At 42.5% G+C, this 16,142-nt stretch overlaps 1 protein-coding gene across 8 annotated transcripts in view; it reads right to left on the bottom strand.

The window, feature by feature from the left end:
- The window catches only part of LOC6539845 (neuroligin-1), a 45,112-nt gene that overhangs the window by 15,924 nt on the left and 13,046 nt on the right, over positions 1 to 16,142 (bottom strand). For all 8 annotated transcript variants that reach the window (XM_039375339.1, XM_039375340.1, XM_039375341.1 and 5 more), the window contains 5 exons: positions 15,322 to 15,755; positions 14,292 to 14,410; positions 11,095 to 11,409; positions 2,924 to 3,433; positions 1,824 to 2,420 (listed from right to left, as the gene is read on the bottom strand). In XM_039375339.1, coding sequence (XP_039231273.1) covers positions 1,824 to 2,420; positions 2,924 to 3,433; positions 11,095 to 11,409; positions 14,292 to 14,410; positions 15,322 to 15,755 — 1,975 coding nt within the window. The remainder of the gene's footprint in view (positions 1 to 1,823; positions 2,421 to 2,923; positions 3,434 to 11,094; positions 11,410 to 14,291; positions 14,411 to 15,321; positions 15,756 to 16,142) is intronic.

The following is a 16,142-nucleotide window of genomic DNA, read 5'->3' as shown; positions in this document are numbered from 1 at the left end:
CATTTCTGTCTGGCGATTGAAATTGAAAATCTTATCATAAAAATCATGTCGTGACTGGGAAAATGGTAATGGTAATTTCGCCGAGCGGCAGTAGAGGGATACTCGTACAATCGGTAAACGAATCTTTATTTTATTTGCCGTTTATATTGAAGATTTATTGGACGGGGAATATTTCTTGAAGTGGCCCATAACGACTTTATTGCGTGATGGCTGGGAAAAACTGTCAATAGCTGGAAAACATTGGGTGGGTGGAGGTCCCTTCCCTCCCTACGTCGCATTTAACAGCTCATCAGGCAAGAGAAACAAACTAAAAACCTTGGCAATCAGTGGAGCATAATTTGTACAACAACTTCCGCTGCAGACCAAGTCCACAGGACGGGGATCACGGTACGGATTCTTTGGTGTCCTTATTTTTGTATTTTCCGTGTGGTATGCTGGTCAAAAGTCAAAAGTCCGTTGAACCCCAGTGAAGCGTAAATGTTTTTCCCGGTCCTCTGCTTGTTTTTCCTCTTGGTGCTCCGCCTTTCCCGCCCAATGATTCAATAACACGTGCTAGCAGGCCCAGCAAAAAATACGAAACAACCTACTCGTCGGCTGATTAGAACAATTTCAATTTTCACGCGGACATTCTCGTTCTTTGCTGCCCCAGACTTTTTGCAATGTCAGACCTTTCGGGCACGAAGGTCATTCAATTTGATTAAGCAATATTTTCGTTTGTTTGGGATGATTTAGCAGGATATTTATGTGTGTGTGGGTGTATAGCCCGTGACAGGTCGAACAGTTCACAGTCATACCCGTCTGCCGTCCCCCTCTTCGTGGAGTTTGCTTTGGGGTGTCCTTTAGCCATTCATTAACCCATTGTTGGGGTTTAAGGACCTTAAGTACAGTACGGTATAACTTTAGCTTATGGGTCTTGATAAAGCGTCCAGCTTATGCATAAACTCCAACTTCACTATTTTGTATATAGTGTTTGGTAATCCCTAGGAATATCTCTCCCCTGTAATGTTAATATAAAATATTATGATGTACGAACTCTTCACTTAACAAATATTAATAACAAAAAAATGTTTATGCATAAAATCACACTGATAATCATAATAATAACACATGCTGATTTTTAAATTAGTAAAATTTAAAAATTAGTTTTGGCTCAATCTTTATATATATTTATAATATTTAAAATGATCAAAAAGCATAAAATAAATACAACTAATTAATTATCTGTCCGAATAAAATAACAGCAACTTCGCATAGCGCCAAAACTCGATATTTCACATACATATTTGTTTTAGAAACAAAGAAAAAGACATTTCTGTGTCCCAAGAAACTGTGCCAAAACGACTTTCATTCCACCTTACCAAAACCTATTCAGGACCGAATAAACTCTTCTTTTCAACCACATCAAAGTTTTTCTCTGATTGTAATGCAAACTGTATTTTACCAACGGCAGTGCTTGCCAAGTGTGAAGTCTGACAAGAGCTTTTCAATCTCGAATTCATTTGCTTGAAATCGAATAAGCAGACTTGGAGAGTCGCAGAAACAGGGAACCGAGAAGTGAGATTCAAGATACAAGAATCGAAATGAAAAAAGGAGAGAGACGGGAAAACAAGCACTTCATAATGAAATGAAATCTTATCACATTTGAGCTTGATTGCTGCCTCAGCCCGCAATATTGTTGCAGGAGAAGAGCTACGGAAACAAAGTTGCAACTTTGGCAGCAAAATATCCAATTCAATTGCCATATCCTTTGGCACTTGCGTCTTCGAGTTGCGCGTCCTGGCTGTAATTTTACCCTCATTTTTATTTATTTTTCTGGCACTCACCTGTCGTGGGATTGTGTCGTCCTGCGGCCGCTAAACTAAGATTGCGTGGCAGGGTCATGCAATCTCCGCCTCCACCTCCACCGCCGCCGCCACCAGAGGATCCTCCTCCAGCTCCTGCACCAGCACCGCCCATTCCAGGACCCACTGCGGTGCTGGTGAGCAGGACATTGCCGCGACTATCCACTAGGGCGGTTCCGCCTCCCGACATATTCAAGGCGGCCGTGTTGCGCGCATAATTCAAAGTGGCCGCGTGGTGGAGGCCGCCCGACTTGGGCAGCGTCATCATGCCGGGATTGTAGCTCACGCTGCTGCCAGACACCACCACGGAGGCGCCTCCGGAAGCGGAACCGCCTCCGCCACCGCCACCGCCGCCAGCCCCGCCCCCCGATCCGGAGCCACTTCGTCCGAAAGTTTGCGTGCCAGTCATTCCCTTGATTTGCATGTGCTCACGCTGCTGCTGGTGCTGCTGCTGGTGCTTGGAGCTGGTGCTGTAGGTGGCATTGCCCAGGTTGTCAGTGGTCACCTTAGACCCCTCGATGCCACCGGTATTCAGGGCCCCACCGCTGCCACAACCCACTTGCTGCTGCTGTTGCATTCCTGTTGGAGACAGGGAAATAGTAAATTGGATTTTTAAAGCAGAATAATCTTGAGTTGAAAAAAATTACATGGCTTTAAGCTGATTAAGGGCTGCCACTACACAAGCTCAATTTATTGGCACTTTAAAACGGGGAATTAAATTTAAATGTATTAATATGTCTGTTGATAATGTGAAAAATAGGACTTATACTCGTTAATCTGTAATACAGTAATAGTATATTTGTATATTATATATAAATGAACATATACTCTAATATATTACTTATTATTATTGACAAACTTTCATAGACTTGATTCAATTATTACTTGAGTATGTTATATATATTTTCAATTTGCATTCAATAAGTATGTTTGTTTGTTTAAAGGATCTCTTGATTGTATTTTGCAGGAAATCAAAATACCCCAACGTAAGCCCAAATCAAGTGAGTTCTTAGTTAGCTTTTCAATCGAGTATCATCGCGGGAAAAGGCAATTGACTTTTGCCCCAAGTCAACCACACCTACCTGTGTTTGAGCAGATGTGCGGTGGCGGCGGCTTCACCTCGTTGGCCGCTGCTGCGGCGGCTGCCGCTGCGGCTTGGAGCAACATGGCCGCCTGGCCGGCCTGGTCTTGATGGCTCTCAACGTCCACGATGACATTGGCCGAGCTCTGCGAGTGACCCATGTGGTAGTGGGCGTGCTTGATGGGTTCCGGGGGGTACGGGACCTGCTGGTGCAGACTGCGCTGCTGGTACTGCTTCTGCAGTGTCTTCACCTCCAGCCGCGTCTTGTCACGCTGGTAGTAGACTCCGGCGAAAATCAACACGTTGAGTATGAGCAGGCTGCAGCCAATGGCAATCGTAACACTCAGGGCCGTCGAATAGGCCGCATAGCCAGCTGCCTCGAATCCGGAGGCCAAAGTGTCCGAGGAAGCGTTGGCCAGAGTGGTGGGTGCGAAGACACCACCGCTGCTCGAGTAGTTTCCCCCAATGGGTATACAGGTCGTGTACATGTTGTTCGGCTCCACGGTGGTCACTGTGGGTGGGATGGGCATGAGCATGAGAAGTGAATTGCATATTAATCTCCGTGGACTGTCTGTAGTTCATTTTGTTCGCTCGGGGTCTACAGGTCGTATGAGTAATTATTCATATGGGACGAACGGGGCTGATCGGGCGCAGATTGGTTCAAGATTGGTTCAGTTCTGTATCTTGTGACACAATTTAATGTGGGCTCACATTTCTTGGGGCAGCTGGGTTGTTCAATATTACCATTTAATTAAATACAACATAATTCGCTTAGCACCTGACAAAAGGAATGCTTCGCCCCCGGCTATTGAGTTATTATACAAAATGCCTTGTCTTAATTAGTTTCTTTCTTGCTCGGGGCTGCCTTTAAAACTATCAACAAAATGTACAACTGTAATTACTAATAAAACAACGTTATTTGATTCTCCTTCAAATAACTTTGTTTTTGTATTATTGCGTGCAACAAATGTGGTCAAAAGTTAGTTCAACAATCGGGTAGTTAAAAACTTTTTGTTTAACTTAATTTGCTTTTATAATATTGTGAAAGTATATTGCACTTAATACAATACGATAATATAAAACTGAGTTATAAACAATAGTGGAAAACAAGAGAGAACGCTATAGTCGAGTTCCCCGACTATATGATACCCGTTACTCAGTTAGTGGAAGTGCGAAGGAGGTCTTCGACACTGACAGTGTTTGGCGGTTTGTGGGCGTTAGAGTGGGCGTGGCAAAAAGTTTTTTGACAAATCGATACAAATTTACAACACCAATACAAAAATGAAAAAATATTAAAACATTTTTCAAAAGTGTGGGCGTGGCAGTTTTGGGCGGTTTGTGGGCGTTAGAGTGGGCGTGGCAGCATGATTTGACAAACTTGCGCTGCGTCTATGTCCCTGGAGTCTGTATGCTTAGTCTCAACTAGCTTTTCTAGCTTTTGTAGTTCCTGAGATCTCGACGTTCATACGGACGGACAGACGGACATGGCCAAATCGACTCGGCTATTGATCCTGATCAAGAATATATATACTTTATATGGTCGGAAACGCTTCCTTCTGCCTGTTACATACTTTTCAACGAATCTAGTATACCCTTTTACTCTACGAGTAACGGGTATAATTATCTCGTATATTAAAATTGCTGTGAAATTAATAATTTTTGTAAGGGCTGAGTATTGTTAAAAATGGGTATTGTCAGAAAACACTTTTTATAGAAGTAGCCTTGAAAACGGATTGATTCTTGAATTACAATTATTGAAAGTCCGACAAGTTAAACAAAAGTTTGGTATTAACCCCCATGTTGTTCAATATTGAATTTATTCCTCTATTCCTCTCGGGAACTTAGGGCTTCTACTAGAGCTGAATTTCTCGTATTAGTTTCAGTAATCGTTGTAAGTTTTTCGACCGATCTGGTGATTGGCCAGAATATTTGGTAATATTAAGCTAGTGGATTGCTTGGGTATAACTGGGCTTAGGGTCTTTTGTGGCAAACTTGTATTCGAGGATGGGTCCTTTGTCTGAAATGTCCAGAATACGGAATGATTTCCATTTCCTATGAGAGCGCTGGAACATTTCGCGCTCCACTTGGCCGCCATTGTATTTGCTAAGGTATTTGAAAGCGACTGAAGGAGTTAGAAGCGCAAATGTCTGTGAAAACAAATGGGTTTCTCGCTGGCTCCCCTTGAAAATGTATTTGTCATTGTGCTGCAAGTGTCCTGGCATTGTCCTGGCTGTGTCCTCAAGTGCTTCCTACACTTGGCATTGTTTTGTATCAAGTGTGGGTAAATGAATGCCTTGTGTCTGTGCGCCTGTGTACTCTGTGTTGTCTGTACTAGCTGTTTGTCTGCAAAGTTTTGCCTTTCAATTTTCTGCATATCAAACAATATCGCCAAAGTTGCTCGTATCACAAGATTAAAGACTTGTGCACGTATTTTGCATAAATATTTCGAAAATAAATCTCTCGAAATAATCGGGAGTGGGCGGTTGAAGTGGGTGTCAATAATCGTGTGATGATTTGCAGCTGCCATTCAGCCACTTGCTGCTTTGTCTTAGGGGTTTTTCAATTCGCATTCAAGTGTGGCATTTAATTTACTCAAGATTGTTTGGTCGGAAAAGCATCAGGTGAGCTTTTTAGCTCTTTTCTCAAAGTTTTTCTTATTTTATTGTGGGGAATCCAATTTGGAATTAGCCTCTACCTATACATGATAATTTCTCCTCAAGTTTTTCCATCAATCATGATGGCAAAAACTCAAAGGCTCTCGACCTGACACTCGAGTTCACTCAGCAAAATGCTCAAGTTCCCTTTTCTCTTATTTTTGGTGTGGATGTGGTGGATGAGTGCGTGTGTGCTTGTGAAGGGGGACAACCCTTTTGGTATATTGCATAACCAGATAAATTGTGATACCCCCCTACAACAGATCCGCCCTGGACACTAAGCTCTTTATCATTCCGCCCCATTTTGCATTTAATTTTGCAAGTACAAAGACAGTGTGCAGCATTTGGAATTTTTCCCATTTCATCTTATTTTTAATTCCCTTTTTATATACACTTTTATTCGCATTTTTATTTCGCTTCTCCGAGGGCCGCATGCGTTCAAGGACCCCAGATAATTATGTTACGAGGACACATGGCCCCAGCTTGAGGCAGACAGATAACCGAAAAGGCAGGAGGGCAAAGCAATGCTTAATGTGGCTTTAATTAGTGGAATCACAAAAATGAATGTCGAAGAGAAAATAATAATAATAAAAACGTAGTGAAGAAGTAGAGCAACCCCAAGCCATAATATCAAACCGAAAGCCCTGCCTGTTTGTGACACCAAAGCGAAAAATATCTGAGGCCAAAATGACCTTGCATAAATTAGATATTAGCCGGGCTGATGCTGAGGCTGCCATCCTGCGAAGGACGCCCGGGCATTTATTAAGTGAACCATTTCAATTTTCAGTGATAGTTTGACATTTCCCAGCTTAATCAGCCATGCCTTCCCAAGGTAAGAAAAAAGTGAAAAACCCAAACGAATCGCAGGAATTATGCAAATGATCAGGGGCAAAGGGACGAAAGTGGAGAAGGATTTTCGCAGTAGGCTAAGTCTGGTTCCACATGTTGCTTTATCTGCCTCCATCCCTGTGCCAAATAACTCAGGTGAGCCTGCTGCTGCCTGCTTTTCCGTTCTATTTTCATTTTTCGCTGGAATCCAGGTCAGGCAAGTAGCGCAGCGTTGACTTTGTGTATGCCGAACAATGTGGCTTGCCTGTTTTTTTTGTTTTTATGTTCTGGAAGACTGGTAACCAAGGCTTAGACAAGACTCTGGCAACTTGATGATGAGATAAACGGCATTGAAAGCCTACTCAGTGGGATTGTAAGTGAGTTAGGGGGCATATCTGGGCTCAATCTGGGAAATTCTTAAAGCTGCCGCAATTATTAATGTTGTTCCCTCATATCCGAGTTGAAATCGGGAAATGTTTCGATTTGGATATTCTTGGATCACTTGCATGAGCACAAAGCATGGCAAACAGAATAAATTTCCAAGTACTTCAACTGGCAAAGTCAACCCAACTAAAACTTTTTGCGGAATGTTGTTATCTGTACGGTGGTGGCACAGTTCCCTTTTAGTTTTGCACTTCTTTCGATTCGATTTTTGTTGCGGCTGCTTTGTTTACGGCGACGTCTTCCGTTTGGCATTCGAATTTTTTGGCTTTTAGCTGCATATCTCAGTCGCCGCAGTTCTGCCAAGTTGTATAACCAATGGCTCTGAGGTGATGACGCCTGCGATGACAGGGGAAAAGTGGGAACATGTGGGCATGCCGGAGGAAAGGCAAGACAAGGCGGCACAGTTGGCAAAGTCAACGCTTAAATGAAAAGCATGTCAAAGTATGTCGAGTCCATATGACACTGTGACTCGGTCGCTGCCTCGCAGCGAGTCTCGGGTTTTCCGCTGGCTCTTCAATCTCCTGTGATTTTCCACACTTTTCTAGCACCCACCCATCCGTATTTTCCAGCTAGTGTTGTGTGTTTTTTGTGGCCTGGCTGCGTCGACGTCGACTGTCAGCCTGACAGCTGTTTGTCGCATTTCGGGCATTTTATCATCTTCCACTTCCAGTTTTTTCCCACACCAATTTAGTTCTCTTCCATCAACCTTCTCCCCTAGTTTCCCTCTCGGCATTAAGTTTTTCTTTTCAGTTCCAGCCGTTTTGCATGTCTGTTGGACGGACTTAGTTTTGCAGCATTTCTGGCCCCTGCGCTAATTGAAATGAACATTTGTTGTCTGTGTCGTCCAACACCCACACATTTTCAGTGTACATTAGCCACCACAAGTCGCCCTTTGACCTCCGCTCATTTTCCATTGCCCAGCTTATTTGCTTGGGTCACGGATTAGATGTTAGAATAAATTTAAAAGCAGCCTATTCATATCCTAATTTTAGGTGGTCATTAAAAGCTAGCTTTATTCTCGAAGACTATATTATTTTTAATGGGTTTGGGCATAACGCATAGAATGCGTTAAAAGTGGTTTATGAGCACTTTAATTGGAACTTTTCATGAAACAGAATGCGTGAAAGGTGCATTGCATGAACACAGAAAAATTGTAAATTACTCTTCCATATTACTTTTGGCAACTGCAAATAAATAAATTTAGCTTTTTTTGATCGCAAGTATCTGGAAATATTCAATGGCAGGTTTCTGCAAAGTGCAGAGTTTCTAAAATTGATCAAATTTCATTCACTTCGCGAAAATATTTGCATTGGCAATGTTTGTTGCTCAGCTTAGTCGATTACTTAGCGTTTTTAGAAAACGACGAGGTATAACTTTTAGAATGAAAATAGTATAGATTTCGACTGTTTAGTACTGTTTGTATTTTTAAAATGAACAAAAAAGAACGCTATAGTCGAGTTCCCCGACTATCTGATACCCGTTACTCAGCTAGTGGAAGGGAGAAGGAGAGTCGTAAACACAGTTTTTGCGGTTTTTAGGCGTTATAGTGGGCGTGGCAGAAAGTTTTTTGGTAAATAGAAAGAAAATTACAAGACTAATACAAAAATGAAAAAATATCAAAACATTTTTCAAAAGTGTGGGCGTAGCAGCTTTGGGCGGTTTGAGGGCGTTAGAGTGGGAGTGGCATAAAGTTGTTTGGTAAATTGATAGAAAATTACAAGGCTAATACAAAAATGAAAAAATTTCAAAACATTTTTCAAAAGTGTGGGCGTCGCAGTTTTGGGCGGTTTGTGGGCGTTAGAGTGGGCGTGGCAGCATGAATCGACAAACTTGCGCTGCGTCTATGTCTCTGGGGTCTGTATGTTTAATCTCAGCTTTCTAGCTTTTGTAGTTCCTCAGATCACAGCGTTCATACGGATCGACAGACAGACAGACGGACAGACGGACGGACAGACGGACATGGCCAGATCGACTTGGCTATTGATCCTGATCAAGAATATATATACTTTATATGGTCGAAAACGCTTCCTTCTGCCTGTTACATACTTTTTAACGAATCTAGTATACCCTTTTACTCTACGAGTAACGGGTATAAAAATATCTAATGATAATTTATTTGAATAACTCGTTAATCACATCTAAAGTTGACTATTTTTCAGTATATTGTATTTCATTTATTTTTTAATTCCACCGGTTTAATTGAAATGTGCAGCATCCAATTAAATTATCGAATAAAAGCGCTCTATCTTTCAACCACTTTGCTCGACATTTTAATAATTCTTAATTTGCCGGCTTTGCAGAGCGCAAGAGTCCTTGGCTGCCACGCCCACACCCACATCCACGCCCCTCCTTCCTGTCCCCTTGAGCTAATGCATTTTGCATTGGCCAACTTGGCAAAATGCGGGTTATTAGAATCGGGTTGGGGCATTTAGTATCTTGGCTGGGGGAAAGTAGAAAGTTTCGCTTGAAATTGACTGTCTTAGTTTTGACTTTGAGATAAGCCCGCCGTTCTCGGTGGTACTAAGTCGAAGCAGTTGCCATGGTTTTAAACAAGGCCACGCCCACAAGGCACTGGCACTGGCACTGCCACTGTACCGCTCCCAAAGTCGCTGCATATAAGCATTTGATGTTTGAGTTGGATTTCCTCCGCTTTCCCTATTCGCAGAGGAGAACCAGCTGCAGTTGCCCCAGCTGCGGGGACAGTTTATTAAAAATTGCACTGAAACATAAAGAAAACGAAGAAAAACAAGCAGCAAAGTTTGCTGTTAATTTAGAGTAAGTGTTGAAAAAGTTTCCGCCAACGAGTTTTACATAAACTGGTTTAATGACTTCGCATTTGAAAACGAGTAAAGAGGGGAAATAGAATGGGGCAAGTGCATTAAAATTATGCGCTATTTACATTTGTGGCGTCTTAGACAGAAGACCCCCTTGCATCCCAAAAGAGCCCTCCCCATTTTGCAACCCGGCGAGAATGTAAACGAGAATTTTATGCCAGAGACAGACAGTTGGTAAGGGAAATGGGGAAAGGGGTTTGCTTTGGAAAAAGGTTACACACACCTAATGCTTATAGAGATTACAGTTGAGTGCATTTCCAAAAGTCAGCACTCGACACAATATAAATTCAAAAGCCAAGCCTTAGTATCCCGGGGCCGGACGCAATTTCAATAACCAGACCCCAGCTGGAGGTCCAAGTTCGGGGCTGGGTCAAATGAAAATGTCATGCCAGGGACAGAATGGGTTGAGATGTGGATACGGAGCCCCTAGCCCATTCCACCCACTCCCCTCCCCAAAATGCCAACTTTGCAATTTAACTTGCTGCGAGACCGACCACAAAGTGAAGTAAACACTGACTAGGCCGAGGCCAACGTCTAGGGTAAACAGAAATCTTTTCTGCCGAAAGTGTTGATTTTTAACTCACTGTCCAACAAACAAGCCAACCCAAAAGAAAAAGTAAAAAAAAAATTGAAGAGGGGCCAAATAAATAGAACGAGTTTTCTCCTTTGAATTTCGTTTTATTTGATAGGGACCCACATGGATATGTGGAATATATATCACTTACGTCGAGTTATTAAACAAATGTGCACATGTGCGTACAAATTTCTGTGGTCGCATCCTAAACGCCTGACTTTGGATCACAAATAGCACACATGGTGCGTATGAGTATTTTTAGTAAAGCAAACGTAATAGCTGAAAAAATGATTCATCGAATGCATAGTTACAATATTTTGCCTTCTCAAACTATTGAAAAGTAAATTGAGTTAAGTTAATTTCAAATTCAGACGTAGATAGCCATATCAGCCATATAGCCATAATTTTAACTTTATTCTTTATACCTTTAAAAGTGTCGAAACGAGAGAGGGCTACGCTTTAAACCATAAATCGGAGGGAGTTTTCAGCCTAATTCCAATTTGTCAGTCTTTCGCAGAATGTGCAATTAAATAAGTCAGGCCCAAAGGCCAGTCAAGTGTCCTTACGGCTTGGCCTTTGTCAACCGTATTAAACGACAAATGCAGACTGTGCAAAGGGCCAAATGGGACGAAGCCGAAATACAATCTACAAAGGCGATAGGCGTTATTCCTTTGGGCTCGGTTTGCCGTTTTGCGAAGGTCTTATTTGTTGTTTTTAGGTATTTAAGTGACAGTGACAAGCCGCAGCGAGCGTACAAATGCGTGTCTGGCGTGTCTGTGTTGGTTATACAGGATACAGGGGGGATAGAGGAGACGGGGCATCCGAAGAGGCTACTTACCGCCCAATATGCCGTTTAAATAGGCCGAGGCGTTAAGGCCGCGTCCCTTCTTCATCATCAATTGCTCATCGACAAGCAGGAGGCGGGATGAGGAGGACGACGAAGATGAGGAGCCAGTTGCTCCGGCGGCTGTCGATATGCCAAACGGATCCGGTTTAACGGGTCCCTCGTACAGGTCCATATCGTCGTGATTGCGGAACAGATTGTGCCGGGCTATCACATCCTCCATCCCGGCGCGATGGAGCTCCGGTATCAGGCGCAGCCAAATCGAGAGTTGATGGGCCCGAAAGTGATTCTTAATGCGCGGCTTCATTCCTGGAATTTAAAGAGTATTCTGGTGAGCTGGTTGCGGAGCGGAAAACAAAAGGGGCGGTAGTGTAAACATCTTCATTTTCATTTCCACAGTGACAGATATCAAAAGACACACTCATCCACACACACACACACGAAGCATGCATGCAAATAGCCCTAATACTAAACTATTCCATTTGGCCGTTGCCTCGGCTTTTGGGCCACTTTCGAGTCATTTGCATGCCAAAAAGGTGAGCGACAGACACTTGGCTCAATTGAGGCCAGGACCTCCTCCGTCTGGATCTTTGGGCCCCCATGGCTTCACCCTCATTTCCCAGACTTGATGTCTTGTTTACTTTGGCGGGGAGAAAGCGACATAACTGTTTAATTTTTAATGGCCGCCAGCTATTGCTCCAAAAAGAAGGCCTCTTGCACTACGAGGATAGCGTTTTCTCGTTGAAAGAACATGTTACCAATACCAGCATATGAATTTATATGATAAATGATGATACATTTACAAATATGGTAAAAATCTCCAAACGTCTGCAGCAAGAAAGAAGTTTACTACCTTGTTTCTCTTGTAAAGATGATTTGTTGCCTAATTTTTGTTTTATTAGTTCCTGTAATTATGTTTAAATGTATTATATACATTTGATCATTTTTGCTCGTGAGCACACTACATTGGGGTAAAATTGTATTCATTGTTTATACTCGTAGACTCGTTAAAAAGAAGCGATTCCGTCCCTATAAAGTATATATATTCTTGTTCAGGATAAATAGCCAATCAGGCCACGTTCGTCTGGCTCTCTCTACGTCCATATTAAGTTCCATATCTCAGAAAACATTAAAGGTAGAAAATTGAGATTAAGCATGCAGACTATAGAGACAACTTGGCTATAGCCTTCTATCTTGTTCAATAATTTTCTCACGGGGTAGTTAACCTACCCGATTACTTTAAAAAGCATCGGAAGCGTGTAGTCGGAAAAAAGTGGATATTATAGCACTCTTTCCCCAACTGCACTTATTTGTAAATTTCTGAAAGGCAAAAGAATTACTTCAAATATTCAGACGGCTTTCATTCACCTTTGAACTTTCAATACCCATGCACAGGGCGCATTTATAAGAAAATATGATGGCTCTGCGAAGGACCTTTCTGCAATCGTGAATCGCAAATGGTGAAGTGCAAATCCGAAATCCCAATAAATAATGCATGCATAATTTACGCAACAGAACTTTCATACAAGCCAGATTTTCCATAAGATATGCTTATAGTTCGATCTATATACTATGTATGTATATTCGCGTACAAGTGTATTTGGGCATATATGAGTGCCAGCTGCGTTTGTGTTCGGGAGATCCTTTTGTGCCAGCTACCCCAACAAACATTATTTGATTTCGATTTCAGTCTCCTGGCGTATCGAATGAAAACTGTGTCCGCCACTCCACGGCGGAATCCTTTCAACTTGCTTATGTAAAGTTGAAGGATGGGCGCTACTATACGGTATAGAATGTCAGCTGTCGCTGAGTGTCGTTTCAATTAAAATCAGGCGAAAAGAGGAAAATGCAGAGTGAAGAAGGCGAACGTTCTACATGCGCGCAGACATATCCTTTATTATCATACTCGTATATCGTATCGCATCGTCCTTCAAAGCTCACATGTGCGTAAAGTGCGTGTCGGCAGGATTTTACCTCCACTAAAAATATAAAAACGCCATTCTCGTGTATACAATTTGAAAATCCATTGCCATAACCTGCGCGTAATTTCTATAAAGCGTTAAGCGCGCGCGAATCTGTCGCTATCTTTGTCAAAGTGTGCTTTTAGCCTTTCTGTGTGTCGAGTGGGTATACTGACTTTGCCACAACTCAAAAATATAATGCCATTTTGCAATCATAAGTATATGTCTTGCCACATATATTTATATAAATGTATACATATTCTTCGATTACCCGTACTTGCATCAGTTGAACAGAACTATTTTCAGTAAAATGTATTGGGGAAATATTTAATTGATTTAAAGACAAACTTGCAGCCGAATGTATGCACAATAGAGGGTATCTGATAATCGCGACATTATGCAAATAGCTTGTCCCCTCTTCTTCGTATTCTGCAACATGCTTCCGACGCGTCCGCGCACAAAAGGTGTGAAAAATTTGAAATTAATAACATTTTCGTACGTTTGACACGAGAATGGCAACGGTGCCATTTTAACGCACACATAAAGCTTTATGTCCCTTTGGAGCCCCTTTAACTCCCCCTTAACTCCCCTCCGCTCCGGTCATGTTTCGACAATCTCTGGGCGTTTTGATTGCCCTTCATCTACCAGGTGGTTCTGGGTGGTTCAGGTTCTCCTTCCCGGGCTGGTGTAATGCTTTATCCCACTTACGCTACCTTGAAGTACTTGTACCAAACCGCCCCTCCAATTTGTTGTTGTTGGCAAGCAAAGCATGCTCGGGCAGTGCCTTCTTTAAAATTCAAATTAAATTTGATTCTCCCTTTTTTGCACATGGCTGTGTGTGCTTAGGTTATTCGTGGTATTTTTGGGAATTTGTAGCTTTTATTTGGCACGGATTCCGTGAATTCTTTTTACTGCAAGCCAAAGTAGCAATACAACATTTTGATGGCGTTTTTGGAGTGAGCGAATTATAAGAAATGGTTTTGAAGCTCGAGCTACTTGCATATTAACAAGCAACGCAAATTCCATTTAAGAACATCACCTTATTGAAAAGGAAAATGCAAGTAAAGTTTTTCAAAGGCATTAAACTTTTAAATAGTTTTCCTCTGCCGAACAAACAAACGAAGAACTATTTCGTTAGAAGCTTACAAAAAGATTTTCGTTTGAACCGTTCACACAAAAACATGAAAAGCTCACAGTCGGGGGAAAGCGGGAAACTTTCTTCTGACTCACCTATTTCCAAATACTTCTGGTGCAGCGGATCATAATTTTCCCAGGTGATGCTGCGAAAGCGGTTGCGCTCCTTTGAAACCGGCAGCGACGAGTCCTGGCGATGATGTTCATTGGGATTGCTGGAAACAGAAAGAAAATGTGGAAATGCGCTGTTATCAAATAGCTTGGCACATTAGAAAACGCATTTTTCGTAACAATGATATAAAACATGTATTTTTTATACCCGTTACTCGTAGAGTAAAAGGGTATACTAGATTCGTTGAAAAGTATGTAACAGGCAGAAGGAAGCGTTTCCGACCATATTAAGTATATATATTCTTGATCAGGATCAATAGCCGAGTCGATTTGGCCATGTCCGTCTGTCCGTCCGTCTGTCCGTCTGTCCGTCTGTCCGTCCGTATGAACGTCGAGATCTCAGGAACTACAAAAGCTAGATTAGGCATACAGATTAGGCATACAGACTCCAGGGACATAGACGCAGCGCAAGTTTGTCGAATCATGGTGCCACGCCCACTCTAACGCCCCCAAACCGCCCAAAACTGCTACGCCCACACTTTTGAAAAATGTTTTAATATTTTTTAATTTTTGTATTGGTCTTGTAAATTTCTATCGATTTGCAAAAAAACTTTTTGCCACGCCCACTCTAACGCCCACAAATCGCCAAAAACTGGCCTTCGCACTTACACTAGCTGAGTAACGGGTATCAGATAGTCGGGGAACTCGACTATAGCGTTCTCTCTTGTTTTTAAATGCATATATTCAGCATGAAGCAAAGCTTGAATATTAAATAATCGATGATTAAATATTTGGTATTTCCATTTTTGTGGATGGAGGTTGGTTGGTGTCACACATATAGTTTTCCTCAGGTCTTCAGTAAGCTGCAACACTAATGCGATGAAGGAAAGGATTCTTTTCCCTCAGTGCATAAGTTAGCAAGACGTTTAAGTGGGACTTAAAAGTGCCGAACGGACAGCAGGTGTCCTAAGACTGCTTAGGGGCACTTTCAGCGCGCAAAGCTCCTTCAACTTACCCGGTGCGTGCAAAGTTGGTCCAGAAAATCATCACCGCCTCGGAGAGAGCCGTCTCCGATTTGGTGTAGTTCTGCGGAAAGTGACTAAAGCCATCGACCAGCGGGGCACCGAAAATGTAGGGCAAGTCCTCGCCGTGCACAGTGCCCATCCTCTGGGGATAGTCGCCGTCCTTTGTCTGGTAATCGAACACATAAAAGTAGCACCGACCGGAGGGCTGAGTGGACCCCGCCGAGGTCGAGGCAGCCGCATTTGCACCCGCTGCCCCAGCGGGGGAGGAGGAGCTGACTGGCGGCGGGGAATTGGCCGCCAGGATATCACCAGCCCGCACAATCGGTGCCACAAACTGGGCATCGGATAGGGCAGCCACAGCCGTATCGCGGGTATTGATCGGATGCTGCGAGGTGCGATCCCAATCCGTGTACTCGTTGACGATCTGCGGGGCAGGAAATGTAAATCCATTTTAAATTTTGTGTGCCACAGCTAGTACACTCAAATAATCTTATGGAGCTATGCTTAGAAAACATAGGCCATTTAAAGAAAATAAACATCTATAGTTGGAGGTAATGTAAAGTGGCATAAGGGAAATATATTAATTATTATAAAGGTTTTTAAGACCATGCCTAAAGAAACAGCTAAGTCACACAAAAGTTAATGATTAATGCATAATTTAAGCTTGGTTACTTTGGAGTTATATTTTCATAGCCCACAATTATATCCACTTCTTTTGTCTGATCTAAACTTAAAGTGTTACCCAACGTCATGTGTTGTTAGTCTTTTTTGGATTAACCCAATATCCAGATGCAGTTCCGGTTTTTGTTGC

The sequence above is a fragment of the Drosophila yakuba genome, chromosome 3R (assembly GCF_016746365.2).
Source record: "Drosophila yakuba strain Tai18E2 chromosome 3R, Prin_Dyak_Tai18E2_2.1, whole genome shotgun sequence".
Taxonomy (NCBI): Eukaryota; Metazoa; Arthropoda; class Insecta; order Diptera; family Drosophilidae; genus Drosophila; species Drosophila yakuba.
This window is presented reverse-complemented; position numbering and strand designations above follow the sequence as displayed.